The following is a 26,652-nucleotide window of genomic DNA, read 5'->3' on the forward strand; positions in this document are numbered from 1 at the left end:
CATCCTCAGCCAGTAATCACTCCTAGACAATTGACCACAAGTCTGAAGCCAAGACTCCAGACAACTTCTGTGGTCTAAGGACGAGATTGGATTGGGCACGAGGCTGGAGTTCCACCTTACGGCCCTCCTGACCCGAGCTGAACTGATGTTCTAACAATCTAGATGTCCATTCTGCCTCGCCTCATCTGGGGCCTGGGCCAGGTGGCATCATCATCATGCTGAAATGTAAGGAGGCAGACACAACTAGTCACATTTTCATATAAAAGCTTGTGAGAATTGACATGCAATTACATACACACACCACATACAAACCCTCATGATCTTTGGTCTGGAGATGGGTTTCAAGGCAATTAAATTCTAGTGAACAAGATGCTGAGGGGGTGGGGGTGGATACCTGAATTCCTTTGCTCCCCTTCCCCCAGCACTGTTGATGGTGCAAGTAGCCATAAGAAAGAGCCATAGGGAGGTGGGGACAGGAGGATATGCATTGAAAGGAGAAGTTCAGGCTGGGCGTAGTGGCTCACAGCTGTAATCCCAGCACTTTGGGAGGCCAAGGCAGCCAGACCACCTGAGGTCAGGAGTTCGAGACCAGCCTGGCCAACATGGTGAAACCCCATCTCTACTAAAAATACAAAATTAGCTGGGCGTCATGGCACCTGCCTGTAATCCCAGCTACTCAGGAGGCTGAGACAGGAGAATTGCTTGAACCCAGGAGGTGGAAGTTGCAGTGAACCAAAAGCACACCATTGCACTCCAGCCTGGGTGACAAACGTGAAACTCCATCTCAAAAAAATAAAAAAATAAAAAAAAAAGAAAGGAGAAGTTCAGGTCCTCAGGTCAAGGGGATTATGAAGCCTGCATCAGCGCCTCATCAGGCCATAGCATCTACCTTTCTCCTGCATCTGTCCTGAGTCTGCCCTTCTCTCCGTCTCTCCCTGTCCTCCTTCACTCCTGCCTCTGCTCCTGGCCATATTATGAATTAATAGGCCATTGCAGGCCCCCTGCTCCTTACTGAAGGCTTTCTCCCTGTTCTTGAGAGCCTCATTTCTCTCCAGCTCACTGACTCCTCCCCATCCACTGTTCCACTGACCTATGGCAGAACTTGGGCTTGGGGCAGAACAGACAGAAGGTAACAGAAGCTTCCATGATGCTGGAGCTCCTAGAACATATTCTGGTCTTTTTCTGGTCAGAAGCTGAGTGGCATCCAGAATGTGTTTCCTGCACTTTACCTCCTGCCCTGGCCTGGGCTTCTGGCAAGCATAAGTCCCCTCTCCAAGTCCCCCCTCCTCACTGCTTCTCAGTGCCCCTCACTGAGAGAGAAAGAGAAGGAGAGGGAAAGGGCCGGCATGGGGTGTGTGTCAGGGTATTAACCGAGGTTTAACATTTCCTCAAAAATGTACAAGCATGAGAAGGTAAAAGAAGTTACTAGAGGCCACACTTGCTTTTCTGAGTCTCAAGAAGTGGAGAAAATTTCATCCCTGGTCCTATTCCTTAACCCACTTTACCCTACCCCCAACCTGTTCTCCACCAAAAAAAAAAAAAAAAGTGTCTGTTAAAAAAAAAAGTCAGTTCCTGTTTGGGCCCATTTATTGTTTATTTTGAATAGGTAATACAGTCACATGGTTCAAAATTCAAAACGTACAAAAGGGTGTAAGTGTTAAGACCCTTCCCTCCCCTGTCCTCAACCTCCTGGTTCCCCTCCCAAAAGTAATCAGCGTTATCCATTTATTCTGAATAGGTATACATAAGCAAATATGTATTTATATTCTCCTCCTTTCTGAAACACAAATGGGAAGTGCACTATACACATTTCTGTGGCTTGCCTTTTTCACTTGAAGATTATTACATATTAGTATATAAAGACATACAATTATTTTTCAGCTGCATACTATTGTATTGTAAGGCTGTATCAGAACTGATTTAACCAATCCTTTAGGGAAAAAAGTTTCTGTTGTTTCTCATCTCTTGCTATTTCTTTGTCCTCATTCCCAATCCAGACCTCAGGAGGGACAGCAGTGACGGGTACGGAGCCCAAGCCTGGACCAGGCCAGGCCTTGCCCCACCCACACCAGGCCCCTCCCCCTTAGGCCAGACCCCCACCTCACCCAGGGCCCAGCTCATTTGCAAGCCTGAATGTGATTGGACAGCCCCTCCTGGCTGGGTGGCCGGAGTTCTAGGGGTTTTGGCTCCTCATCTTTGATGCCCACCCTTGGTTTCCACTCCAGCCTCCCAAGCAGGTTGTTGCAGAATATAGAGCCCTGGTACAATATACCCATTCTTCATTATCACCGCACCCACAAAACCGCTTGAAATGCTAACTTGAGCTGCTGCTGTCACGATGACCATCATCCTCTAGAGAGCATGAGGCAGGCAGACACAAATGCACAGAGGCAGCTGTCCTGAAACACACCCAGCCCCAGGACAGGGGTAGGAGCAACTCCTACTCCCAATAAGCAACAGACGCAAGGGAACGACACACAGGGATTGGCCTCCAATTAGGGGTCCCATTGCATCTTTGAGACTTCCACAGGGCTGGAGAGGAGACTGAAGTTGATTGAGAACTGCGGGCTGGGGGAGCACCAGGGGCTGGGGCACAGGGATATCCCCTCAGGATTCGGGAGAAATTGCAGGAGAGAAGGCAGGAACAGGACGAGGAGGAAGTAGGCGAGAGGAAGGAAGACAAGAAGGAAGAGACCTGGATGAGAGGGAATGTGAGCAGAAGCGTCCTTTCCAGCTCAGCTATGGACTTGCAGGACTGGCAACCCCACCCTGGGGTCTCCAGGGAATAACTCCCTTTTAGAGTCCTTAGAGATGGCCTGAAAAGATTTGGGAAAGCCAGAGAGCAAAAAAGGGAGCCGTCTAGGGAAGCCCTCGGCCATGGTTCCAGGCTGGGCCATGCCCTGGCCTCAATGGATGGGAACTCAGCACAGCTGGCATCAACAAAGCTGAGTGTCCCCTGTGTCAGGCATCACAGGGTCAGGAGGCTCCTGGCATAGAGGGGATGTGAGGGAGGGCAGTGGAAGAAAGAGGGTCCTGGCGCAGGGAAGAGGGGACCAGGCTGCCGGCCCAGTGCCCAGCTGCTCCCTGTCCCTCACACCCTGGCCCTGGAGCCCTTGGCCACATGCCCCATCCCAGGGACCGCCTAGTTGTGAGAGAAGCCCCCGTGGGAGAAGGCAGGGAGGTCAGGGGCACAGGCAGCAGCCTGGGGCAGGCAAGCTAGAGGGTTGACCTCACAGGCCCCAGCATCCTGGTCCCCTCGGAAGTGGATGGAGTCGGCAGAGTAGAAGGAGGGGTCTTCGTCAAAGAAGTTGTAGGGTCGGAGGAAGAAGCCCACGCCGTTCCCCACAGTCACCGTGTTAGGAATGTCCTCTGCATGTGGGATGTGCAGAAAACCAGCTGTCACCCAGGCCACCAAGTCCTAGCAGGGGAGAAGAAAGAGGGTCACGAGGTCTGGCTTTGCTGAGGACATGCCCTGGTAGGGATTCAGCTCACCAGCCCAAGGATCGTGAGTCTTTAAACATTTTTTCCTACTGGATAGAAGTCAAAGCATAAGTAGTCCATTTCATATTAGGAACACCTTCCTCCCTGTCCCTGGCTTGCAGCCTCCATCTCCGACATTTCCCATCATATCGCCCACTGCCTACCTACCCCCAGAGGGTGACACCCACAGGCTACTTCAGCTCCTCTTCTCCTAACTCTCCAAGAGTTCCCCTCAACTGAGGGAAGAAGGGTGGAGGAGTGAGAACCAGCGCTTGGGAAGCAGAACTAGGCCAACAGTGTGAAATTCAAGTCAGGAATGGGAGAAGCTTCAGATACAGGAGATGTCATTTTCCCTGGTAACTTCCATCCCTCCTGAGTCCTGGAGCCTGGAAAGGACTCAGTCCATGAAACTGGAACTAAGAGGGCTCTAAGATCTCAAGGACAGGCCCAGGGTCTCACTCAGTGTCTGAATACGGACACCCAGCTCAGAAAGGTTCCCTCAAAGGATAGTGATCAGACCTACTGAAGTGCAGAAGGCAGGAATTAGCACCACCCCTGAGAAGTGCAGGTGGTTTTCAGGGACCCTCCCAAGAGAAAGTAAGGCTCATCCTGTGCCCTCTGCCCCGGCCAGCTGACCTTTCCAGCAATGGTCTCGTTGTTGATGAAATCACTGAAATCCACAGTGGGGGCCCAAGGGTCATTCTGATTGAAAACGCTGCTGCTACTGGGCTCCTCCTCCTTCCGCTGGGTCACAGCCAGCTGGTACCTAGGGAGGCACTGGTCAGGCCTCCATGGCCATTGACCCCATCCTGCTGCCTGATTGTGACGAAAGGGAACCGAGTGCTCAGAGCTCAGCTTCCCCAACTGCATTGACACAACTGACTCGGTGCTACAGAATCCCCGAAGACACCCTAAGGGGGGTCAAGTCCTCCTGTTTATCCCCAGCCATTTCACAGCACAACCCCTCTCCCATCCAAAACAGAAGAGAGTTCTCACTCCTGGGCTTTAGCCTCCAAGGGGAAAATGTGCCCATCATGGTTTCTTCGGATAACTAGAAAAAGCTTTGGCCAGGCGTGGCGGCTCGTGCCTGCAATCACAACACTTTGGGAGGCCAAGGCAGGTGGATCACGAGGTCAGGAGTTCGAGACCAGCCTGGCCAACACGGTGAAACCCTGTCTCTACTAAAAACACAAAAATTAGCCAGGTGTGGTGGCGTATGCCTATAATCCCAGCTACTGGGGAGGCTGAGGCAGGAGAATCACTTGAAACTGGGAGGTGGAAGATGCAGTGAGATGGCGCCACTGCACTCCAGCCTGGGGGACAGAGCAAGACTCCATCTCAAAAAAAAGAAAAGAAAAGAAAAGAAAAATCTTCCTGAGAGATCTCTCCCCTCACATACAGGGTGAGCTGAGTGTCCGCCAACACCCCTTTCCCACTCTCACTGTCCCCCTCCTCTCTGACTGCCCACCACTCACCTCTCCCAGCTGAAGCCTCTCGCCATGGAGCTGTTTTGGGGCAGCGGCTCTCCAGCAAAGCTGAGCACCTGGATGCGGTAGCCCCGCAGGTGGCCCCACTTGTTGCTGTGGTTGCTGGCCAGGTACACGTAGCGAGGGGTGGCACCTCCCACGAGGAAGGCAGCCTGCTCCTCTGTCTCCAGCAGCTTCCGGGTCACCTGCAGCCTCTGCAGCTGGTGCTCAGGGCTCCAGGGCACAGCCATGGGGACAAAGACCATATCCTCGGCCCAGACCCAGTTCTCCAGTCCTGCTCAGGGTGGGATGGGGGAGGGCCTGTCATGCAACCGCCCTGGCCCCTCTGGACTCTGCCTCCACCTGGCTTCAGACTGGGGGCCAAAGAGCAGCCCAGAACTGAGTGTGCCCCTGCTTCTCTTCCCTCTCCCCAAGATACCTCCAATCCTTCAGCCAAAGCTGTGGACCTATAAATTAAAATATTTCATCAGGGATTTCATTCCATTTCACTCATTCATTCTTTCAACATTCATTAGCAGAGAGGACTGTGCTCGCCCCTGGGGATAGAGAGGAATGAACATCATCCTTACCCTCTCGCTTTCCACGCAGACAGGCAAACCAATGACTGGCCTGTCCTGTGGGAGGAGCATGGCCTAGGCAGCTTCCGGGCCACAGGAATACACTCGCAGGCAGGAAAAGGGGGCCCTTCCGGGCAACTTTTCAGCCTGGCCTTAAAGGATATTACCAGAAGAGATGACATGGAAGGACATTCTAAGCAGAGACAAAGCATAAGCAAACAAGAGGATGCCTGACTGTAACGTGTGAAGTGCGTGTCCATGGACATGGAGTATGTGGGTATAGCTGTGCAGAGCACGGCAGGGCAGGTTGGAGCTGCACTGTGAAAGAAAGAGTTTGGAGGGACTTCTGCGGACAGGATCCCACAGGTGATGAGGAATGTGAGAGCTGAGTAAAAGGCAGGCTGGTGTGGATGGGAGGCCCTCTGGGTGCAGAATGGCTCTTGGATCTCAGAGCAACAAGAGCAGAAACAGCAGAAAGAGGGCTGGCACCTGCAGGGCATGGCAGTGTGACCCAGCGAGATACTGCAGGTGCAGAATAGAAAGAAAGAAAAAAAAACACCTGGTGACTGACTCAATGTGGGGAAGGACAGTGAAAAGACAAAGATGAAGACTTCAAGCCATCATGTAGCCTTGGCTCTCTGTGACCAGACTCCAGGATCTATCCAGAATGCTCTATAGGCTCCATGTGACCCTCACATGGATTGTGAATTGTGACCAGAGAAAGAAGGAAAATCAGGGAGGAGGAGGGTCCACCTCCAAAGGAAATGTACAACCTGGAATGACGGACCTGCACACGCCAGGGACTTGGTAGAATGCAAAGAGATCCTCCAACACACCAGCACCACAGGCCAGACACAGAAATGAGCTGACAAACAGAAGGCTGCTCCCAGCAGCGGAGCCCATATAAGTACAAGGGAGGGAAGAGGGCAATGGGAACCCTGTTAGCCCAGATCCTGCCTCCTCCCTGAGCTTGGCCATTTCCCAAGATCTTCTGATGAGGTCACGTGGAGGAAGGCTGCAGCTTTGCACCCAGCCAGTGAGCTAAGATCCAAATAAAACTCAGCTGCCAACTCTCTCCCATCTAGCAAAAAGGGAAGCACAAAAATCCACATCTTCCTTTCTGGGATAATCTACACAAAACCCAAAGCAAATGGAAACAACTTTTCAGCCCTTCTTCCACAAGCCTTCTCCCCACCAAAATGTTTTACCTCCTACATCCAGATCCACCTTGAAGTGGGCGCTGTGGGTATGGACCGTGCCCAGGGTGTGCTCTGCAACTTGGTTCCCGTACTTCCCGGTAGCACCAAAGAGGAATGCTGAGCTGATGTAGCCCGTGGCATAGAATCGGGTTTCTATGGCCCCACTGGGGTGGAAGACCATATCCCACACATAGTCATAGTTGAGCAAGGTGGACACAGATCTGACGACCAGCACTGTTTCTGCAAGGCCCCCAAAGTAGTGGGAGTAGAGATCTGAGTGGTGCCGCCGCAGGGGGAGGCCCTGGTTGTGTTCAAATACACAAAAGGCATCACGTACTGTCTTGGGGGCCTGGGACTCCAAAATGAAGTGCCAGTCCACGTAGGTGGCCAGGTAGGGGCAGTCCACCCCACGGGTCAGGGGCGTGGTGTACTTGCCCATGCCAAAGCCTCCATCCACATAGCGGGTCATCATTGCTGCTGGGGAATTTCCACCATAGACGGCCAAGGCTTCTTGGAGGCTGATCTCATAAACTAGTCTTTCTCCCTGGAAGCGAACGTCAAAGATCCTTGGGCCACTGAATGCTCCGAGGCCAAAGGAGAAAGTCCACAGTGAGGAGGCCACTCGACTTCCCTGGACACTGAAGCGGGGGCCTTGGGGATGGAACTGCAGAGGGGGAGCTGGACCCGGGGGCACAGGGGACTTCAGGGACCAGGACCCACCTGTGCCATTGTTTGGGATCAGCACCACGTTCACAAGGCCGGCCTCAAACTGGGCCTCCAGCTGGGCCAAGCTGTCGTAGTAGCGGCCTTGATAGAACACCTTCTGGATGGTCCAACGGGCAGGGTCCAGGGCCTTGTGGTTCACTAGCAGCTCCAAGCCCACGGGGTGCAGGAAGAACCCAGCCCCTGAGATGTTGTAGTAGAGGCCAAACCAGGTGGCCCGGTCCCCTGATTGCAGACCACGGGGACCCGTGGTCATTGTCACCAGGTTCCGTCCCCGGCGCTTATAGAAGCAACAGTGGTGGAGAAGCCCAGAAGCCTGGGGCAGCTCTCTGTCGAAGATCATCTGGTCTATGTCCAGGTACTCTCGGAACAGCACGGGGCGTCGGTGATAGGGCAGGGGGCCTCCATGACGCTCCACGGTCACGTCCCGCATGTAGGAAGGGTGAGGCAGTGGCCCCACCACCAGCTCACTCATGTTGGGCTGGGGTTGCCTGCCAAAGAAGACAATGGCCAGTGCCTCCCGGGCAGGTGGGGGGCTCCCCCTGTCCAGGTGAGCCAGGGCTGCAGCCTTGGGAGGCAACTGTAGCTCCACTGAGAAGACACAGTTGTCCGAGGGCCGGGCCTGGGCCGCATCCACCAGCCCTGGCCCCAGTCGCTGGGTCAGAAAGTGCATCACAGCTGTCAGCTCCTCTCGGCTCAGGTCTGCAAACAGCTGGCTCTGGCCAGGGTGTGTCCAAGGCTGGGCACTGGGAGATATGGAGGCGCAATGGGGAAGTTGGCTGGGTTCACCCCCATCTCCACCCCTGCCCACCAGCAGGACACAAACCAAGGCAAAGATGGTGATGACAGCCAGAATGAGGAACACCAGGATGGTCTTCTGGTTCATTTTCCCATGAAGAGGGGCACTGGATCCAACCAAAGGAGAGCAATGTGTTCTCACGCCAGCACGACGGGGGCTCTGTTGGCTCCTGGACGGGGGGGCTCCCGGACTCTGGCTGAGGTTCCCGGTAGTCAGATGCCTGGGACTAAGGGTGGGAAGGACACAGGAAGGCTGGGGCAAGGGGGCGGGGTGGCTGGGGTTGGAGGCGGGTCTAAGCAGCTGTGATTTCCACAGACCTTACATGGTTTTGTCTTCCAGGCTCCAAATCAGACTACTTTCTGGGTCAGGGTTGGAGTTGGGGAGAGTTGGGGCTAGGGGGAAGGGGAAGGAAGATTTCAAGATAATACAGTGCCGGGAAGGAGTAGGATCTGTGCAGAGCAGCCTCTCTTCCCCTCAGCCCAGCTTCTTCCCCAACCCTGCACTTAGTCAGGGCCAGATGTTTTCCTGTAACTTCAAACTATTGTTCTCCTTTCAAAGACCCCCACCCCTGCCCCTTCAGCTTTCCAAACAACATTCCTTGGCCAGGTCTATCTCCCTTGCCCTCTGTCCCCCACTGCCAATTTCCCTGGCCAGAGTCCTTAGTATGCTCCAGGGGACTCTAGCTACTTAAAAGGTCAAATAATAAATTCAAGTAAAATTCCTCTAATACTTTTTATTATAAATTACATATAACATCTGTTTTACAAAATTCTATCTACTCTTCCTTTTGAATGCACATGCATAAAAAGATGTCTGGTGTAATGTGAACACCACCTATTTCTGAGTAGTAGGATTTGTGGTATTTTTGTTTGAATATTTTTAAATCATTTTTATAATTTAACATTTTAGAGATGAACAGGAAGTAAGAATTAACCAAAGGGACTAACAGGGTTTTCATGTGAGAGAAACATTGAAGGGTGGGGAATCTGGGGAGCAGGTGTGAAAAACACCGGGAACAGAAGTAGAAACAGGGAAAGGTACATGTGCCTAACCATGCCCCTCGCCACACCCTCAGGACTAGAAGCCTTGGTAAGAGAAAGGGGGTAAGTCCGGGACACAGGCTGCCAGGTCGGGGAGGCAGGCCACAGGATTGACGCTGCAGAGCCCAGCATCCTGGCCCTTCTCAAAGTAGACACTGCCAGGGGAGAAGATGGAGGGGTCCTCATCAAAGAAGTTATAGGGTCGGAGCAAGAAGCCAACTCTGTTCCCCAGAGTCACCGTGTTGGGGACGTCCTCGGCATGGGGAATGTGCAGGAAGCTGGCTGTGACCCAAGCCACCAGATCCTGCAGGAAGAGGGAGGAGCTGGAGGACTATGGAAGCAAGACCCAAAGAACCACCATTCAGCCACAATCCCAGCCTGCAGTCTCAGCCTGGCTTCCACTTTGCCTAGCCTCATGCCCATACAACACATGGCACAATCTATGTAAGCAGCTATGCGGGGAGAGGGGGAGCCAGTGTCCCAGAGCTAATCTCACCCCAGGAGGGATGACCTGTGTTGGTCATCAGAAAACTCCATGGCCTCTGAATCTGTGAACTGGAAATCAGCCATTCCCTCTAACCTCTGGCCAGAGGCTGGGCAGCCAAGACACGATGCCCACAGGTGTCCCTTTCCTATGTCCCTAGGGCAACCAACCTCTCCTAAGAGGGTTTCATTGTTGATGAAGTCAGCAAAGGTAACTGTGGGTGTCCAGATGTCATTCTGGTGATAGATGCTACTGCTCTGTGATTCCTCGTCCTTTCTCTGGGTCACCACAAGCTGGTATCTGACCAGGAATCGTAAGAAGGTGGTGTTGGAAGATGTCAGGTGCCTTTCCTGGCCCAGAAGTCACTTAGATCCGATTCTGTGTGAGACCATTTCCCACCGTGTATCTAACTTGGGTTTGAGGGGAGGTACAGGTAGCCATGGGCAGGGAGTTTGTCTCCAAGGGCTGGGGTAGGTGAGGGGCAGTCCTTTCCTTCCACCCAGGCCAGGGCCCTCCTCACCTCCCCCAGCTGAGGGCCCTCTCCATGTCACTCTCCAGGGGTATGTGTATGCCAAGGGGGCTGTGGATCTGGATTCGGTACCCGCGCTGGTGACCCCAGGCATTAGTCCGGTTGCTAGCCAGGTAGAGGTAACGGGGTAAGGGGCTTCCCAAGGAAAAAGCTGTCAGGTCCTCCTTTCCCAGGACCTGCCGAGTCAGCTGTGGGCGCTGTAGCCAGTGCTCCGGGTTCCAGGGGGCGGCCACAGGTTTAAACACCACGTCTTCAGCTACCACCCAGTTTTTCAGCCCTGCCAGGGGGAGGGAAGGGAGATGAGTTCCACACCAGGTAAGGTCTCTGGGCCAGGTCCCTGTCTTCCACATGATGTCCACTGCACTGGCGTGACAAAAGGCAGAGAGAGCATCAGAGCACACCGTGCTGGGAGCCAGGTCTGGGCAAGCGCAAGTTCCTGTGTTCTTCCAACTTGCCTTGTCCAATAGGGTAACCACTAGCCACACGTGGCTATGAAAATTAAAATTCAGGGCCAGCTGAGGTGGCTCACAGTTGCAATCCCAGCACTTTGGGAGGCTGAGGCGGGTGGATCACGTGAGCCCAGGAGTTTGAGACCAGCCTGTGCAACGTGGTGAAACCCTGACTCTATAAACAATAAAAAAATCAGCCAGGCATGGTGGCACATGCCTGTGGTCCCAGCTACTTGGGAAGCTGGGGTGGGAGGACTGCTTGCGCCCAGGAGGTTGTGGTTGCAGTGAGCTGAGGTCACACCACAGCACTCCAGCCTGGGCAACAGAGCAAGACCCTGTCTCAAAAAAAAAAAAAAAAATCAGTTCCTCAGTCACACTAGCCACATTTAAAGTGCCCACTTACCATACATGGCTAGTGGCTACTGTTTAGAGCCACAACACAAGCACAGAACATTTCTATCACTGCAGAAAGTTCTATTAGCACTGGACTACCAAACAGTCCCTGGACCAATCTGCTTCTCCGATTCACTTTCTGAATCCCTACACTGGGCATAATTAAAGCTGTTCTATGGCTGTGCCCAATAAACAGAAAAGCACACGCAGCTGACTGATGACATTCGTTTAACTATGAAAGGGATAATGATAATGATACTTGTCGTGGAGAAGCAAGTTGAAAAACTGACTCCGGAGCCAGGTGTGGCAGCTTGCAACTTGGGAGGCTGGTGGCAGGATGGTGCAGATCCCTTGAGCCCAGGTGCTGGAGACCAGCTAGGGTAACAGAATGAAACACTGCCTCTTTAAAAAATAAAAAAAAATTTAAAAAAACTTAAACAAACAAACAAATGCCAGGCATGGTAGCTCACAGCACTTTGGGAGGCCAAGGCGAGTGGCTCACTTGAGACTGGAGTTCAAGACGAGCCCGGCCAACATGGTGAATCCCCATCTCTACTTAAAAAGAAAAAAAAAAAAAAAAAAACCAGGTGTGGTGGTGTGCGCGTGTAATCCCCGCTACTCTGGAGGCCAAGACACAAGAATCACTTGAACTGAGACACAAGAATCGCTTGAACCTGGGAGATGGAGGTTGCAATGGGCTGAGATTGCACCACTGCACTCCAGCCTGGGCAACAGAGTGAAACTCTGTCTCCAAAACAAAAAACAAAAAAAAACCACAACTGGGTGTGGTAGTGTGTGCCTGTCATCCCAGCTACTCAGGAGGCTGAGGCAGGAGGATTGCTTGAGACCAGGAGGTTGGGGCTGCAGTAACCTGTGATTGCACTACTGCACACCAGCATGGGTGAGAGTGAGACTCTGCCTCAAAAAAAGAAAACCCAATCCCTTCCCATGGTCCCCTGCATACTCCTCCCAGCTCTGAGGCTTCACTTTCGATCTCAGCAAGGTGGGAAGTACTGTCAGTCTTTTTCAGAAGCAAGCACATTCATACCTTTGTCTGGCAGCTCCTTGGAATTCTACAGCATCCATAACCTGCATCGCCTAACTCAGCATTTGGTCATACACTTTCTGTAGGTCTGGACTGTTAGTTCCTTTCAACGAGACCTATATGAAGGCGCCTGGCACAGGAGGGACTGCACTGAAGCTGGTGCCTCTGCAGCCATCCTGTGCGCTGGTGCCTGACACAGCCTCTCTGGCCCACAGCAGCAGCAGCCCATGCTGCACATGCTAGGAGTCCAATAAATGTTACTTCCCAAAACAAGGCTCTTTAATGCCAAAGATGCTGAAAAAAACTTCCAATCAGAAGACAAGTCAAAATCCAAGTGTGTCAAAGAGTAATCTAGTTAAAAAATGATCATTTCAATCATGCTATTAGTCTTCCCTACCCTCCACGCCACTGCGAACGCAAGCGCAAGGGCATGCACACAGACACACGCAGGCATGCACGTGCCATGTCTTTAGACTTGAGGATAAGAAAACATTTCACAAGAAATACTAGTTTATGTTGCATTATACCTGGGCAGTCATTTCCTGTCCCATTTCCCGCCACCCTCTTTAGTTTCCCTTAAAATGGGGAGGGTCTGGTGAGTTTCTAATTTTCTTTGTGGATCTAAAAGTCTGTGAGTCTGTAAGTTCCTTTCTGTCCTTGACAAAGTCTGTCAGGAACAGCAAGTCCTCTGTGTGCTTTGAGCTCTTTGTGCTTGAGAAATCTCTTTCCATACTTGCAGCAAGCTGACTGTGTGCCTGCCATGAGTCAACAGTGATGACAGGAATGGGATGACCCTCCTGACAAGGAGTGGCCCTATCATGGGGAGCAACCCCAGCTTTGGTACCCTCCCCTTCCCAAGCCCCAGGTCCACCCCGACCCTGAAGACTCTGAACAGACTGCTTCTGACCTCGGCTCAGGACCCTGCCCTCCCCACCCTCACTGACCCTCAGAATTAGGAAGAAGCAAAGTGTTCCAACTCCAGCCCCATTGGGCCAGTTCACCCACCCAGTGTCACTTAAGGCTAAGGCAATCATGCCCAGCCATTACATTTAAACTAGTAGGCAATCATGCCCAGCCATTACATTTAAACTGATTTCACAATCGCAGGAAGTCAGAGGGGCTAGGCGGGGGAACCCTTTTCACCTTTTGCCAGATACCCAGTAGCCCAGTACCAGACTGACTGCACTGAATGTGCTCAAACAGTCCCTGTCCTGTTGCCACTAGAGCTGTGGTGCTGGAACACCCCGCTCTTGCCACTTATCTGAGCTTGACCTGGGAGATTCCCTTCCCTTCCCTTCCCTCCACCCCACCTGACCCCACCCCCAAGCCCTCATCCCTCAGCACTCACCTGCCACGTCCAGGTCCAGCTTGAAGTGGAAGGCATGTGTGTGCACCGTTCCCAGCACTCGTTCCCCCACACGGTTCCCAAAGAGGAGGCCCTCCTCTCCCCCTTTCAGGAAAGCTGTGTTGATATAACCCGTGGCATGGACCCGCCCTTCAAGTGCCCCGTTTGGGTACAACACAAAGTCCCAAATGTAGTCATAGTTGCCCACAGATGACACAGACCTGACCACAAGGGCTGAGCTGGCCAAACCACCATAGAAATGATTTTCAAGGTAATTGTGGTGCCTTCGGAGGGGCAGTCCCTGGGCTTCCTCAAATATACACACAGCCCCCGGAAGCAGCTGGACTGCCCCTTTGCCCACTAATATATGGATGTCCACCATCGTGGCTTGATAGGGGCAGTCCACTCCCCGCACCAAGCCTCGGCTGTTACGGCCAAGTCCAAAGCTGCTATCCAAATAGCGAGTCAGCATCGTCTTGGGTGAATCGGCACCATAGATAGACATACACTCCTGGACACTGACTTCATAGGCTACTCGCTCACCCTGGAACCGAACATCAAAAATCCTCAGGCCGCTGAACACCCCATGGCCAAAGGTAAATGACCAGAGGGAGGATACCACCAAGTTTCCCTGCACACTGTACTGGGAACCCTGGGGTGAGAACTGAAGAGGCGGAAGAGGACCTGGAGAGTTCCGAGACCTCAGGGATGAAGCTCCATTTGGTGGAGGTAGAGGAACTCTAACCACTTCCAACCGGCCAGACTTAAACTCCCGTTCCAACTGGCCCAAGTCTGCATAGTAGTGCCCAAGGTAGAAGACCCGCTGGACAGTCCAGTGGGCAGGGTCCAGGGCCCTGTGGTCCAGTAGTAGCTCCAGCCCCACGGGGTGAAGGAAAAGACCAACACCTGAGATGTTATGGTGGAGGGCCATCCAGGTAGCTCGGTCCCCCGAGCGCAAGCCCCGAGGGGTGGCATGCACAGCTGCCAAGGTAGAGCCATTGTAGTTGAAGGTGGAAGCCAGGAAGATGGGTGCCTTGGGTAGCTCCACCTCTTTCAGATGCCTCCACATCTGCGTAAACTCAGCTCTCAGCACTGGGCGACGGTGATAGGGCAGGGGCCCGCCGTGACGCTCCACAGTCACGTCCCGCATGTAGGAGGGGTGAGGCAGCGGCCCCACCACCAGCTCACTCACATTGGGCTGGGGTTGTCCACCAAAGAGGACGATTGCCAGTGCCTCTCGGGCAGGTGGGGGGCTCCCCCTGTCCAGGTGGGCCAGGGCTGCAGCCTTGGGGGGCAGCTGCAGCTCCACTGAGAAGATGCAGTTGTCCGAGGGCTGAGCCTGGGCTGCATCCACTAGCCCGGGCCCCAGCCGCTGGGTCAGAAAGCGCATCACAGCTGTCAGCTCCTCTCGGCTCAGGTCTGCAAATAGCTGGCTCTGGCCAGGGTGTGGCCAGGGCTGGGCCCTATGGGATACAGAGGGGCAGTGGGGAGGCTGGCTGGAACCACCTGGGCTGGTCAGCAAAACATAGGCCAGGGCAAAGATGGTAATGAGGGACAGTGCCAGGAACGCCAGGACTATCTTGAGATGCATAGTGGATGCTGAGAGCTGAAATCAGAGTTCTAACAGCCGCTCCTTCCAGTTACTGACATCAAGTCGGGGTTTATATTCACTAGGATGGATAGGAATGGAGAAAACTCCACCCCATGGGTTGGGCAGGAAATTTCTGACCTTGATTTATGTAATTCTGTTCCAATTTTCTGTCCTGTGGTTTGGCCCAAGGCACTGCTTCCACATGCATAGCCTCTTCATTGCCCCTGAACTCCCACTGGTAGCAGTCAGTACCAACTACTGATTTTCACCATTTAGACCAGATGAAAGGGAATCTGGGTTAACGATGCTAACCTCCAGTTTCCACCCGGAATGGGTCTCAGGAAGAGTACAAACCTCAGATGCCTAATTAAGTTCTGCAGCCTGCATGCAAGCACTGAGCTGTCCATTTTCCTACCTCCTGGCAGGAACTGCATCCCAACAACTCCAGGATTCACTGCCATGTTCAGCAGTAAGCACTGAATTCTGCCTGTTGCCTAATGCCAAGCCCTTGATTTGTAGTCAGGCCTTTTCCATCCAGTGGAGTGGCTGAGAGCCTGGGCTTAGTAATCAGGTTTGTCCACCAATCCCAGTTCCCTCAGCTGTGTAACCTTAGTGGAAATACTTATCCTGAGTCTCAGTGTCCTCATCTGTAACAAATAGATACAACTACCCTACAGATTCCTAAAGATTAAATGTGATCATGCACATTAGGTACTTAACAGCCTGGCACAGGGGAGGCACTCACAAACCACTAGCTTTTGGTAGTCATCTCTGAAACAGAACAGAGCAGCTGCTCCTCCATTGTTCAAGACCTTAAACTCTTTTTACAGAGACAACGAGGGGATCATTGGAAATCAGAAGGCTACTTGCAAGGTGCAAGTTGAGGAAACTTTTATTTCAGAGGGAGATAGATTCCTAGGCAGCCCTCCAAGTAATTTGAAAACCAAAACTATGAGTCTCCTCAAGAAACTGAAGACATTATTCAGGGAGAATTAGTATAAGGTAAAGAAAATGATTGGGCAGGACATGCCTTGAACCAGGTCATTCCTTACACATGGAGCGATAGCAGCCTCTACTGGCAGCTCACGGGTATCACTCAGGAAGAAGGAACTAGGATCTTCTGAAAGTAGGGAAAGAAGGCAGCTTAGGTCTGGGAAGAGCTAACTTTCCCGTAATTCAGACTGAACACAAATAAAGCACCCACCCTAGCTCAGTAGGCAGAAGCCTCAGTCTTTCCACTATACTGGGGAAAAGATTCAGCTCAACTGGCATAAGGACACACAACAGGGTGGCTAGGTGTCCATGGAGGTGGGTGTCCGAGTGCACACATGCAAGCATGAGTACGTCCCTAGCCACCAGAGCATTGCACCAGGGTCTGCGGCTTTAGAAAGAGGTCAAAGTACCTGTATTTTTAATAATTTCTTGACATGGTAAAAGAATTTTACATTACGATCCAAGGGTGGTAGGGTGAGGAGGAGGGGCAGTGGAACAATCCAACAAACAGAACGGGGAACTGAGAAACACATGGAGGGAAGGGGGAAGGGTTTTAGCTGGAAGGGATCTGGAGGGTGGGTGGGAGCACTGCCCAACTAAAATGCAGTTGGTTTGTTACTGAGTACTATTCGTGGGAAGACAGCATCCTGACTCCTTCTCTACAGAGTATCGGGAGTACAAATGATGCATCCTAGGTGGAAATATTATTGGGGGTTGGAAGACAGAGACAGGAAGAATAAGTCAGAAACAGACACTAAGAGTTACTGGCAGGCTGACTGCAGGTATCAACTCTCCAGCCGTGGTAGAATAAAAGAGCTGGGGGCTGACGGGGATTAACACGAAAGCTGTTAACAGTTAAGTGATATCTCTGGAAGATTCGAGAGACAGGAGGCAACTCTTCTATAGCTTTGACTTGCCCAGCGCATTTCCACATACACAAACGTGTATATGTATGTGTGTGCGTGCACATACACATACACACCAATGATTGCTTTCCCCAGAAGCCCGACACTATAAATAAGAGAAATATTTCCCAAAAGGAAAGCCCAACATGAGCAGCAGCGTCCAGACCTCATACTTGCAGACATCTTCACCCCGACTGACAACTGGCTGGGAAAAGGCAACCAGGAGTCAAGCTTTTGCAATAATGCCAAAAAGGGCTGAGTCAGAGAGGAACAGGCCTTCCCCAAGCCCTCTGCTTCTCATCTCTCTGTTCTCCACCAACTCACCCTAGGTACCAAGAGGCTACAGTATCAGGAGGGAGGACGGGCCCAGGACGTTTGTTTGGGTAGATGACAACTAAGACAACCATCACCTCCTGAAAGGTACATGACAGGGATTGTGGAGAGGGAGGAGCTAATGGAGTAGGAGTGTGTGTGTGCATGTCTGTATGGGTGTATACGTACATACACATATGTGCATGCGAAAACGCCCATTATAAAAACATCGGAAGGAGCTTGGGAATTGACTGAAGGCCTAACGTGTTTCTTGTCATGATCAAGATTCAAGGTGGGATGTACACAGATGCAAAGCCCGAAGTCATCACCAGGGCAACTGTGGAAGGATCCAATGCCCCACAGAGGAAAGAAACAGTAACCTCATGTGAGGAAGAGAAGTTCATCCCCCCACCACCCTAGTTCCTAAAAAACACCTAGCACTTTCCTTCCGGTTCCCTTCAGCTTTTAACCAACTAATTATCAAAAGGAAGAAAACATACAGCGCAAGACACAGGAGGGAGAGAGGAGGAGAGTGAAAACACAAGTATTTTTGTGCCAACATCCTGCACACACAAACCTGGAGTTTTCCAGAAATTACGACAGGTTGGGTGTGGGGTATTAGGGAAGGAAATAGAAGAGTTCCTGAGGCCTGAAAAAAGAGGTAAACACATCACAGAACTAGATGAGAGTTTCATTAGACTCTAACTAAAAACAGAGAGGTGTGATTACTATTTCCAGCCAGTTTCCCCATCACGATAGTCATGTAACAAACCAAGGCAATGTCGGTCTTGAGCCAGACTCACAGAGTCCCCTGGCCCTGGCCCTGGCCTCAGTACAGAGTCTCTGCATTGCTGCTCCGGGGCCGTTTGATCTTCTCGATATTTTTCAGGATCATGTCATGTAGAGTGACCTGGGAGAAGAAGGATCAGGGAAATCACATATCTGTACAACCCTTACCTCACCAAGAAAGTGACAGACCCCTCTACAAATCCCCAAGCAATCATCTGCATACAGTAAGCCCTTAATGTCATCAATAGGTTCTTAGTAACTGCGACTTTAAGCAGATGAGCAAATCAAGTACAGAAGGTCCTCAAATAACCTGGATTTAAATAACATCATTTTGTTACAATGTTAATTAAAAAAACTTGGTTTTGATATACATCATTTTTAAAGTCACAGTTTGTAAAAATCTATGGACAACATTAGGTGAGGACTTATTGTAATTTTTTTTTTTTTTTTTTTTTTTTTTGAGACAGAGTCTTGCTCTGTCACCCAGGCTGGAGTGCAGCAGCACGATCTCGGTTCACTTCAAGTTTTGCCTCCCAGGTTCACTCCATTCTCCTGACTCAGCCTCCCAAGTAGCTGGGACTATAGGCGCCCGCCACCACGCCCAGCTAATTTTTTGTATTTTTAGTAGAGACGGGGTTTCACCGTGTTAGCCAGGATGGTCTCGATCTCCTGACCTCGTGAAATGCCCACCTCAGCCTCCCAAAGTGCTGGGATTACAGATGTGAGCTACCGTTCCCGGCCAATTTACTGTAATTTTAATCTCACTTGAGCCTGCATTCAGGGTGGCAGCACCACCTCTCTTATACTTCAACTGGGTGTAAATGGGTATTTCCAAGGCTCCAAGTGTCTAGTAGCAACTAACAGGTATTGTGCACTTAACATAGTAAGAATTGTACCAGGTTCTTCAATGTGTTATCTCACTTATTTTAAGATTGAATGAATTTTGTGAGTAGGTACTCTTCAGTTCTTTTCTTTTTTTTTTTTTTTTTGAGACGGAGTTTCGCTCCTGTTGCCCAGGTTGGAGTGCAGTGGCACAATCTTGGCTTATTGCAACCTCCGCCTCTTGGATTCAAGCGATTCTCCTGCCTCAGCCTCCCAATTAGGTGGGATTACAGGGGTCCACCAACCATGACCAGCTAATTTTTTGTATTTTCAGTAGAGATGGGGTTTCACCATGTTGGCCAGGCTGGTCTCAAACTCCTGACCTCATGTGATCTCTCTGCCTCAGCCTCCCACAGTACTGGCATTACAGGTGTGATCCACCACACCCGGCCTCTTCAGTCCCATTTTATTTTTTTAATTTTTATTTTTATTTGAGGCTGAGTTTCGCTCTTATTGCCCAGGCTGGAGTCCAGGGGCACAATCTCGGCTCACTGCAACCTCCGCCTCCCGGGTTCAAGCAATTCTCCTGCCTCAGCATCCCAAGTAGCTAGGATTAAAGGCATGTGCCACCATGCCCGGCCAATTTTTTTTTGTATTTTTAATAAAGACAGGGTTTTTCCATGTTGGTCAGGCTGGTCTCAAACTCCTGACCTCAAGTGATATGTCCGCCTCGGCCTCCCAAAGTGCTGATATTACAGGCGTGAGCCACCACACCGGGCCTATTTTTATTTTTATTTTTTCTGAGACGGAGTTTCACTCTTGTTGCCCAGGCTGGAGTGCAATGGCACGCTCTTGGCTCACCGTAAACTCCACTTCCCGGGTTCAAGTGATTCTCCTGCCTCAGCCTCCCAAGTAGCTGGGATTACAGCCATATGCCACCACGCCCAGCTAATTTTGTATTTTTAGTAGAGACAAGGTTTCACCATGTTGGTCAGGCTGGTCTCAAACTCCTGACCTCAGGTAATCCACCTGGCTTGGCCTCCCGAAGTGCTGGGATTACAGGCATGAGCGACTGCACCCAGCCCAGTCCCATTTTAAAGAAGAAATTGAAGTTTGAGCTTAAACAATTTGCTCGAGATCACACAATACAGGTAGAGCCTGGCTGCAAACCTAAGTCTGTCTGACTCTAACACCGATATCTTAACCATACTGTACTGCACACCCCGCCTCTCAGGTAGAAAGAAGAGAGACACCCCGCTAGAGGACTTCATGGTTCTCAACACTCAGTTGATGAACAGAATTTGGTCTACTAATTTTACCTCAGACCCTCATCTCAGCCCTTCAGAGAATTTCAAGAATACTCTCAACAGAACTAAGTGAAGCCACAGCAACTATGGACAAGGACTGAGGTTACTCACATATTGATTCCTCAGCTCTGATATGATGAGCCGAAGGCTGATATATTCTTTCTCATCAATCTCTGTCACGGTGCGGCGATAGTCCTCCTGCAAGGAGGGTAGAGGAAAAAGCTAGTCCCCAAGGCCCAACTGTTCCCAGATAGCTCCTTCCCAGTAACAGTCACTGTTCACTATCCTGCCACCTCCACCCTCAGGCCACAAACCACTTACTTACCACATGGGGATATTTAGCTATTTTAGAAACCAATTTGGCTCTTGTAATATAATATCTGAAAGGAGAGAGAAGAGGAGGAAGCTGCAGGAGACCCTTGATGGTGCCCACCACCTCATCAGCCCCCAATGCCTCGGCCAAGCCCAAGCAGCCCTACCTAGAAATCTGGTCCAGATAAGATGCAGCTTCACTCTCAACAGTTCTTAGCTCTGCAACTGTTTCCTCCTAAAACAAACAAACAACAGGTGCATCAAAAGCCACTTCCATGACATCCACAGCAGCCCCAAGGAGAAAGGAAAAAAAGCTAACACAGGGGAGATGAGAGTATCTCCCAAGCCGCTCTTCCCAGTTTGTAATTCAAGTACATTACCTGAATGGACACCCCAAAGTTGTTTCCATCTTCTATCCTGGGAATCAGGAGCTGTACCCACATTTTGACCTGGAGGTCAAAACATATATGAGGACCTTTGCCTGAAGGCTGAAGCCATTAAGTACACAATTCAGACGGCTGGGGCCAGATGCCAGGAACACAGAAGCCAAAATACCTAGTCTGGCCAGGCACAGTGGCTCACACCGGTAATCCCAGCAATTTGGGAGCCTGAAGCGAGTGGATCACCTGAGGTCAGGAGTTCAAGACCAGCCTGGCTAGCCATGGCCAAAATGGTGAAACCCTATCTCTACTAAAAACACAACAAGTAGCTGGGTGTGTTAGCAGGCACCTGTAATCCCAGCTACTCAGGAGGCTGAGGCAGGAGAATCGCTTGAACCCAGGAGGCAGGGGTTGCAGTGAGCCGAGATGGCGCCACTGCACTCCAACCTGGGTGACGGAGCAAGACCCCATCTCAAAAAAAAAAAAAACACAAAAAAATCTAGTCTGCCAATTCCCATACCACCCGTACATCCACTGTTTCTTGCACTTCAGGTGGGGTACTTGGGGCCGGCCCATAGGTCACTAGCCTGTGCCTCACCGTGTTACATTTCTCAATCAACAGCCGGATCTCAGGTTTCACTTTCTCAATAATGTCCACCAGCTGCTGGTTGCTTTTCAGCATCCCATTGGGCATCACAAACACCTTGGTTCCTGGCAGAGATATGAAGGTCAAATGATCAGGGAAGAGGGAAGGACACAGCATCCCCTGTCTCTCTCTCATTTTCCCTATACCTATCAGATGCTATGACCTCTGCCTTTGTCACAATCCTACCAAGACACCATTATTAGAATCAACGAGAATGTATGGAACAAAAGAACAACAGATGAACATCTGAAACATGACAAAAGTCTTAAACCCTCTGTTTATTGGAAAACCAGGTTTAGAGCACTAAATAACAAGCATGTTTGGAGGAGCTGGGAATGCTACCTCTGGGAAGTAAGATCAGATCTTGCCTCCTGGTCAGGAGAACTAGATCCACCTGCTTCTCAGGGTTGCAAGTCAGGGGTGGGGTGAGGAGAGGTAAGGTAAGGGTGCCTCTTACCTTGGAAGGCTTCTTCACACTCATCCAACCTTCGCTTCTTATAAGTGGGCTAAGGATACAAAGAGGCAGGGATGAGCCTTCTTTTGACACCCACATGTCCATCACAAGATACCCTTCAAGCAAGTTTAATCCCTTCCTCAGCCTCATAGCTTGTGTTATTAATTTCTGCACAATTTCCTAAGTACACATAAAGCTTTAAGAAAAGGTTCTGGCCGGGCGTGGTGGCTCAAGCCTGTAATCCCAGCATTTTGGGAGGCCGAGACGGGCGGATCACGAGGTCAGGAGATCGAGACCATCCTGGCTAACACGGTGAAACCCCGTCTCTACTAAAAACACAAAAAACTAGCCGGGCGAGGTGGCGGGCGCCTGTAGTCCCCGCTACTCGGGAGGCTGAGGCAGGAGAATGGCCTAAACCCGGGAGGCGGAGCTTGCAGTGAGCTGAGATCCGGCCACTGCACTCCAGCCCGGGCGACAGAGCAAGACTCCGTCTCAAAAAAAAAAAAAAAAAAAAAAAAGAAAAGGTTCTTGGGGCTGGGCGCCGTGGCTCAAGCCTGTAATCCCAGCACTTCGGGAGGCCAAGATGGGCGGATCACGAGGTCAGGAGATCGTGACCATCCTGGCTAACGCGGTGAAACCCCGTCTCTACTACAAAATACAAAAAACTAGCCGGGTCAGGTGGCGGGCGCCTGTAGTCCCAGCTACCCGGGAGGCTGAGGCAGGAGAATGGCGTAAACCCAGGAGGCGGAGCTTGCAGTGAGCTGAGATCCGGCTACTGCGCTCCAGCCTGGGCGACAGAGCGAGAAAAGGTTCTTGGAGGCGAGGCACGGTGGCTCACGCCTGTAATCCCAGCACTTTGGGAGGCCAAGGCACGTAGATCGTTTGAGCCAGGAGCTCGAGACCAGACTGGGCAACACAGGGAAACCCTGTCCCCACAAAAAAATACAAAAACTAGCTGGACGTGATGGCACATGTGCCTGTAGTCCCAGCTACCTGGGAGGCTGAGGTAGGAGGATTGCTTGAGTCGAGGAGTTTGAGGTTGCAGTGACCTGAGATTGTGCCACTGCACTCCAACCTGGGTGACAGAGTGAGACTCTGTCCCCCCTCAGAAAAAGAAAGAAAAGGTTCTTGCCACAAAGCAAATTATGCTGTAGTTGGGAAGATCAATCTTTCCAGAAATACAACACATTAAGTATTATAAGGAATAGGAAAAAAGAACCTATCAAAGCAGGGAAGATAATTAAGGGAATACATACAAATCTGCTGGTTCCACAAAGGAACACATTATTCAGTCAACAACCATGCATTCAGCAATTGCTATGGACCAGGATCAACACTAGGTACTGGGAATACAAAGATTAAGATAGTTCCTGCCGACCGACTACGGTGGCTCACGCCTGTAATCCCAGCACTTTGGGAGGCTGAGGCGGGTGGATCACCTGAGGTCAGGAGTTCGAGATCAGTCTGGACAACATGGTGAAACCGTCTCCACTAAAAATAAAAAAATTGGCTGGGCTAGGTGGCGCGCACCTGTAATCTCAGCTACATGGAGGCTGAGGTGGGAGAATCACATGAACCCGGGCGGGGGAGGTTGCAGGAAGCTGAGATCGCGCCACTGCACCCCAGCCTAGGAAACAGAGTGAGACTATCTCAAAAAAAAAAAAAAACAAAAAAAAACAAAGGCTGTTCCTGCCTTCCAGACGTACAAGTTCTGTCAATGAGGCGGTACTACAGACAACAATTCAGTATCATCAGTGTTATAGTAGCACGTGGACACATGACTGATAAGGACTAGCTGTTAAAGATGTACAGCAAAACAGCGATTGCAGTTACACAGCAAGAACTTCATATCCCATAACACTTTTTTTTTTTTTTTTTTTTTTTTTTTTGAGGCAGAGTCTCGCTCTGTCACCCAGGCTGGAGTGCAGTGCAGTGGTCGGATCTCAGCTCACTGCAAGCTCCGCCTCCCGGGTTCACGCCATTCTCCTGCCTCAGCCTCCCGAGTAGCTGGGACTACAGGCGCCCACCACCTCGCCCGGTTAGTTTTTTGTATTTTTTAGTAGAGACGGGGTTTCACCGTGTTAGCCAGGATGGTCTCGATCTCCTGACCTCGTGATCCACCCGTCTCGGCCTCCCAAAGTGCTGGGATTACAGGCTTGAGCCACCGCGCCCGGCCCCCATAACACTTATCAAGACACAGAAACAAAGTTAAGTCAAGTCTTGTTCAGAGCCATGGGAAAAACCAGGTAACCTGATGAAGTTAGTTCTTTTTTTTTTTTTTTTTGCGACAGAGTCTCGCTCTGTTGCCCAGGCTGGAGTGCAGTGTTATTATCTCAGCTCACTATAAGCTCCGCCTCCTGGGTTCATGCCACTCTCCTGCCTCAGCCTCCCGAGTAGCTGGGACTACAGGCGCCCACAACCACGCCCAGCTAATTTTTTGTATTTTTAGTAGAGATGGGGTTTCACCGTGTTAGCAAGGATGGTCTCCATCTCCTGACCTCGTGATCCAACCACCTGAGTCTCCCAAAGTGCTGGGATTACAGGTGTGAGCCACCGCGCCTGGCCGAAGCTAGTTCTCTTTTATTTGAAACTCACTCTAACACTGAGAGTAGCATTAGCACATTCACTTCACGTCGTAAATGAAACTCAGGGTCTAAAAGGAATATACCGGTGGCCTCGTGCAGTGACTCACACCTGTAATCCCAGCATTTTGGGAGGCTGAGGCAGGTGGATTACTTGAGCTCAGTGGTTTGAGACCAGCCTCGGCAACATGGTGAAACCCTGTCTCTACAAAAAATACAAAAATCAGCTGGGCATGGTGGCACACTCCTGTAGTATCAGCTACTTGGCGGGCTGAGGGGGGAGGGTCACTTGAGTTTGGGAGGTCCAGGCTGCAGTGAGCAGTGCTCATGCCACTACACTCCAGCTTGGGCAAAAAAAAGTGACGCCCTTTCTCAAAAATAAATAAATAAATAAGAAATAAAACAACTATACTAGAGTCATCATGTCTGTAACAGTCCTAGTTCCCAGATCCAAATCCCACTGTTGCCTCTGTACATCTTAAACTGACAAGGAAACAGAGGACAGAGGACCTACTGCTCAAGAACACAAAGATAAATATAGGACACTTACACCATCCAGTCCATCATGGCTATTGGTGAGAAGAATGGGGTCAGGGACTGGGAGATTCATGTCAGAGTGGATCTGAGTTAGGTCATGGATGTTTAAGATTGGTTCCTGAAAGACACCCACCCAAAACATTAATCTTTTCAAGCTGAACAAAGAAGTATTTGATCGAAGAGCAAGAAATGAAAGCGCTTTTACAGTTTAAAAAAAATAAAAAGAAGAATCAACACACAATTTGTTCCAGTTGACAGTAATACCAGGGCCAAAAAAATAGGCGAATTTGAGGAAAGAAAAGGGTCTCTCACCTTCAGAAAACTATCAAGTTCTAACAACTTCTTTGGGAAAAAATTTGCCACCAAGTCTTCTGCCTAAGGAGGAGGGAAAATACAGCTGAATTAGTATCTGTGGGAAGGTCTCTCTCTCTCTCTACAGATATCTCCTCTTTGGGAAACTCTCAACCAACACTCATCTTTCTATTTATTTCACTCACCTCACTTGTGATGCGTTCCCTGAAAGAATCAACCTAAAATTAACAAAGAGAGCAATTCAGTACCTGGGGACAGAGGTAAGAGCAGGATAGAGAATCCCAAATCCAACTGTCTTTCCCTCACCTTGTAACTGTAATAAGAAGCTGAGAGGCCCCCAGACTGCAAATACTTTATTTTTTTGAGGATCCATTTTTCCATCTCAGGAGAAGAAAGCAGGGCTTTGAGGGCAGCACCTGCCTGTCTCCTCTCTCCTCTCCCCTCCCTCCCTCCTGTGTCTGAAGCTGTTTGAATTTGATAAGCAGACAAAAGACAGGTAGTTAGGAAAGATGTGAGCTCACAAACGTGCCAACCCCCACCCAGACCTGGCCTATGATACCAAGCAGGCCAGCCACCAAGGGCAGGGGCAGTGTCCAGGGACGTTGTTGGGCTGGGGGATTTCCAGCTGTCACTGGCCTAAAGCCCTGAGTCCAACACGTGTCCGCGGAGGTGTCCCCGGGACTCTCCATCATCAGACGCGGTACAGAAAGCCATCCTATATTTTCCTCTCCCGCGAAGCCGACCCCGGGAGTTGGGGGCTGGGCTGAGTCGAGCGGAAGCTCAGAGCTGGTATCCCCAGGGAGACAAAGACGCCATGGGGAGTAGGAAGCCAGTCAGACTGCTGGGGGATCAAAGCGAGGGGCAAAAAGGCCGGACCGGTGCCGCTACCTTGAGCTTCACTTCCTGATCCACCTTCAGCAACGAGGCCATGGCCGGGCCGGGCCGTGTCCGATCCGCTGGACACCGGAGGCGCTGTGGACTCCAGGGAGGGGGCCAGAGGGACCTGAGAAATCTCGGCTGACTTCGGGACCCGGCCGCCCTCGCTGGCTCACTCACTGCTCGCTTGCTCCCTCCCTCCGTGCCGTCCGCCCGCCCGCCGGCAGCCTGCTGCCTGGTCGCTCTCTCGCTCGCCCTCCCGGCTTTCGCCGCTCACGCCGGAAACTGCGTCACAGCCAATCGC

At 51.1% G+C, this 26,652-nt stretch overlaps 3 protein-coding genes across 6 annotated transcripts; all 3 read right to left on the reverse strand.

The window, feature by feature from the left end:
* Window positions 1-1,575: 1,575 nt before the first annotated feature.
* On the reverse strand, window positions 1,576-8,474 carry AOC3 (amine oxidase copper containing 3). Of its 3 annotated transcripts, XM_008012571.3 has the most exons (5): window positions 7,444-7,550; window positions 6,733-7,267; window positions 4,956-5,241; window positions 4,117-4,246; window positions 1,576-3,418 (listed from the first exon to the last, which is right to left on the reverse strand). In XM_008012571.3, the coding sequence occupies exons 1-5, from the start codon at window positions 7,450-7,452 to the stop codon at window positions 3,143-3,145; spliced, it is 1,236 nt and encodes a 411-aa protein (XP_008010762.1). In that variant the 5' UTR covers window positions 7,453-7,550; the 3' UTR covers window positions 1,576-3,142. The 3 variants fall into 3 exon arrangements, with proteins under 3 accessions (XP_008010762.1, XP_008010760.3, XP_072861392.1); XM_008012569.3 differs by having other exon boundaries at window positions 6,733-8,474; XM_073005291.1 differs by lacking the exon at window positions 1,576-3,418 and having other exon boundaries at window positions 4,124-4,296; window positions 6,733-8,474.
* Window positions 8,475-8,641: 167 nt separating this feature from the next.
* Window positions 8,642-15,996, reverse strand: AOC2 (amine oxidase copper containing 2). Of its 2 annotated transcripts, none has more exons than XM_008012567.3 (4): window positions 13,534-15,996; window positions 10,371-10,575; window positions 9,940-10,069; window positions 8,642-9,589 (listed from the first exon to the last, which is right to left on the reverse strand). In XM_008012567.3, the coding sequence occupies exons 1-4, from the start codon at window positions 15,119-15,121 to the stop codon at window positions 9,323-9,325; spliced, it is 2,190 nt and encodes a 729-aa protein (XP_008010758.3). In that variant the 5' UTR covers window positions 15,122-15,996; the 3' UTR covers window positions 8,642-9,322. The 2 variants fall into 2 exon arrangements, with proteins under 2 accessions (XP_008010758.3, XP_008010757.3); XM_008012566.3 differs by having other exon boundaries at window positions 10,290-10,575.
* A 507-nt stretch (window positions 15,997-16,503) lies between these two features.
* PSME3 (proteasome activator subunit 3) lies at window positions 16,504-26,638 on the reverse strand. The gene is made up of 11 exons (XM_008012575.3): window positions 26,361-26,638; window positions 25,658-25,690; window positions 25,473-25,535; window positions 25,174-25,278; window positions 22,045-22,093; window positions 21,540-21,652; window positions 20,942-21,010; window positions 20,729-20,796; window positions 20,575-20,629; window positions 20,361-20,447; window positions 16,504-18,241 (listed from the first exon to the last, which is right to left on the reverse strand). The coding sequence occupies exons 1-11, from the start codon at window positions 26,400-26,402 to the stop codon at window positions 18,161-18,163; spliced, it is 765 nt and encodes a 254-aa protein (XP_008010766.1). The 5' UTR covers window positions 26,403-26,638; the 3' UTR covers window positions 16,504-18,160.
* Between the last annotated feature and the right edge of the window lie 14 nt (window positions 26,639-26,652).

The sequence above is a fragment of the Chlorocebus sabaeus genome, chromosome 16, assembly GCF_047675955.1.
Source record: "Chlorocebus sabaeus isolate Y175 chromosome 16, mChlSab1.0.hap1, whole genome shotgun sequence".
NCBI classification, from domain to species: Eukaryota; Metazoa; Chordata; class Mammalia; order Primates; family Cercopithecidae; genus Chlorocebus; species Chlorocebus sabaeus.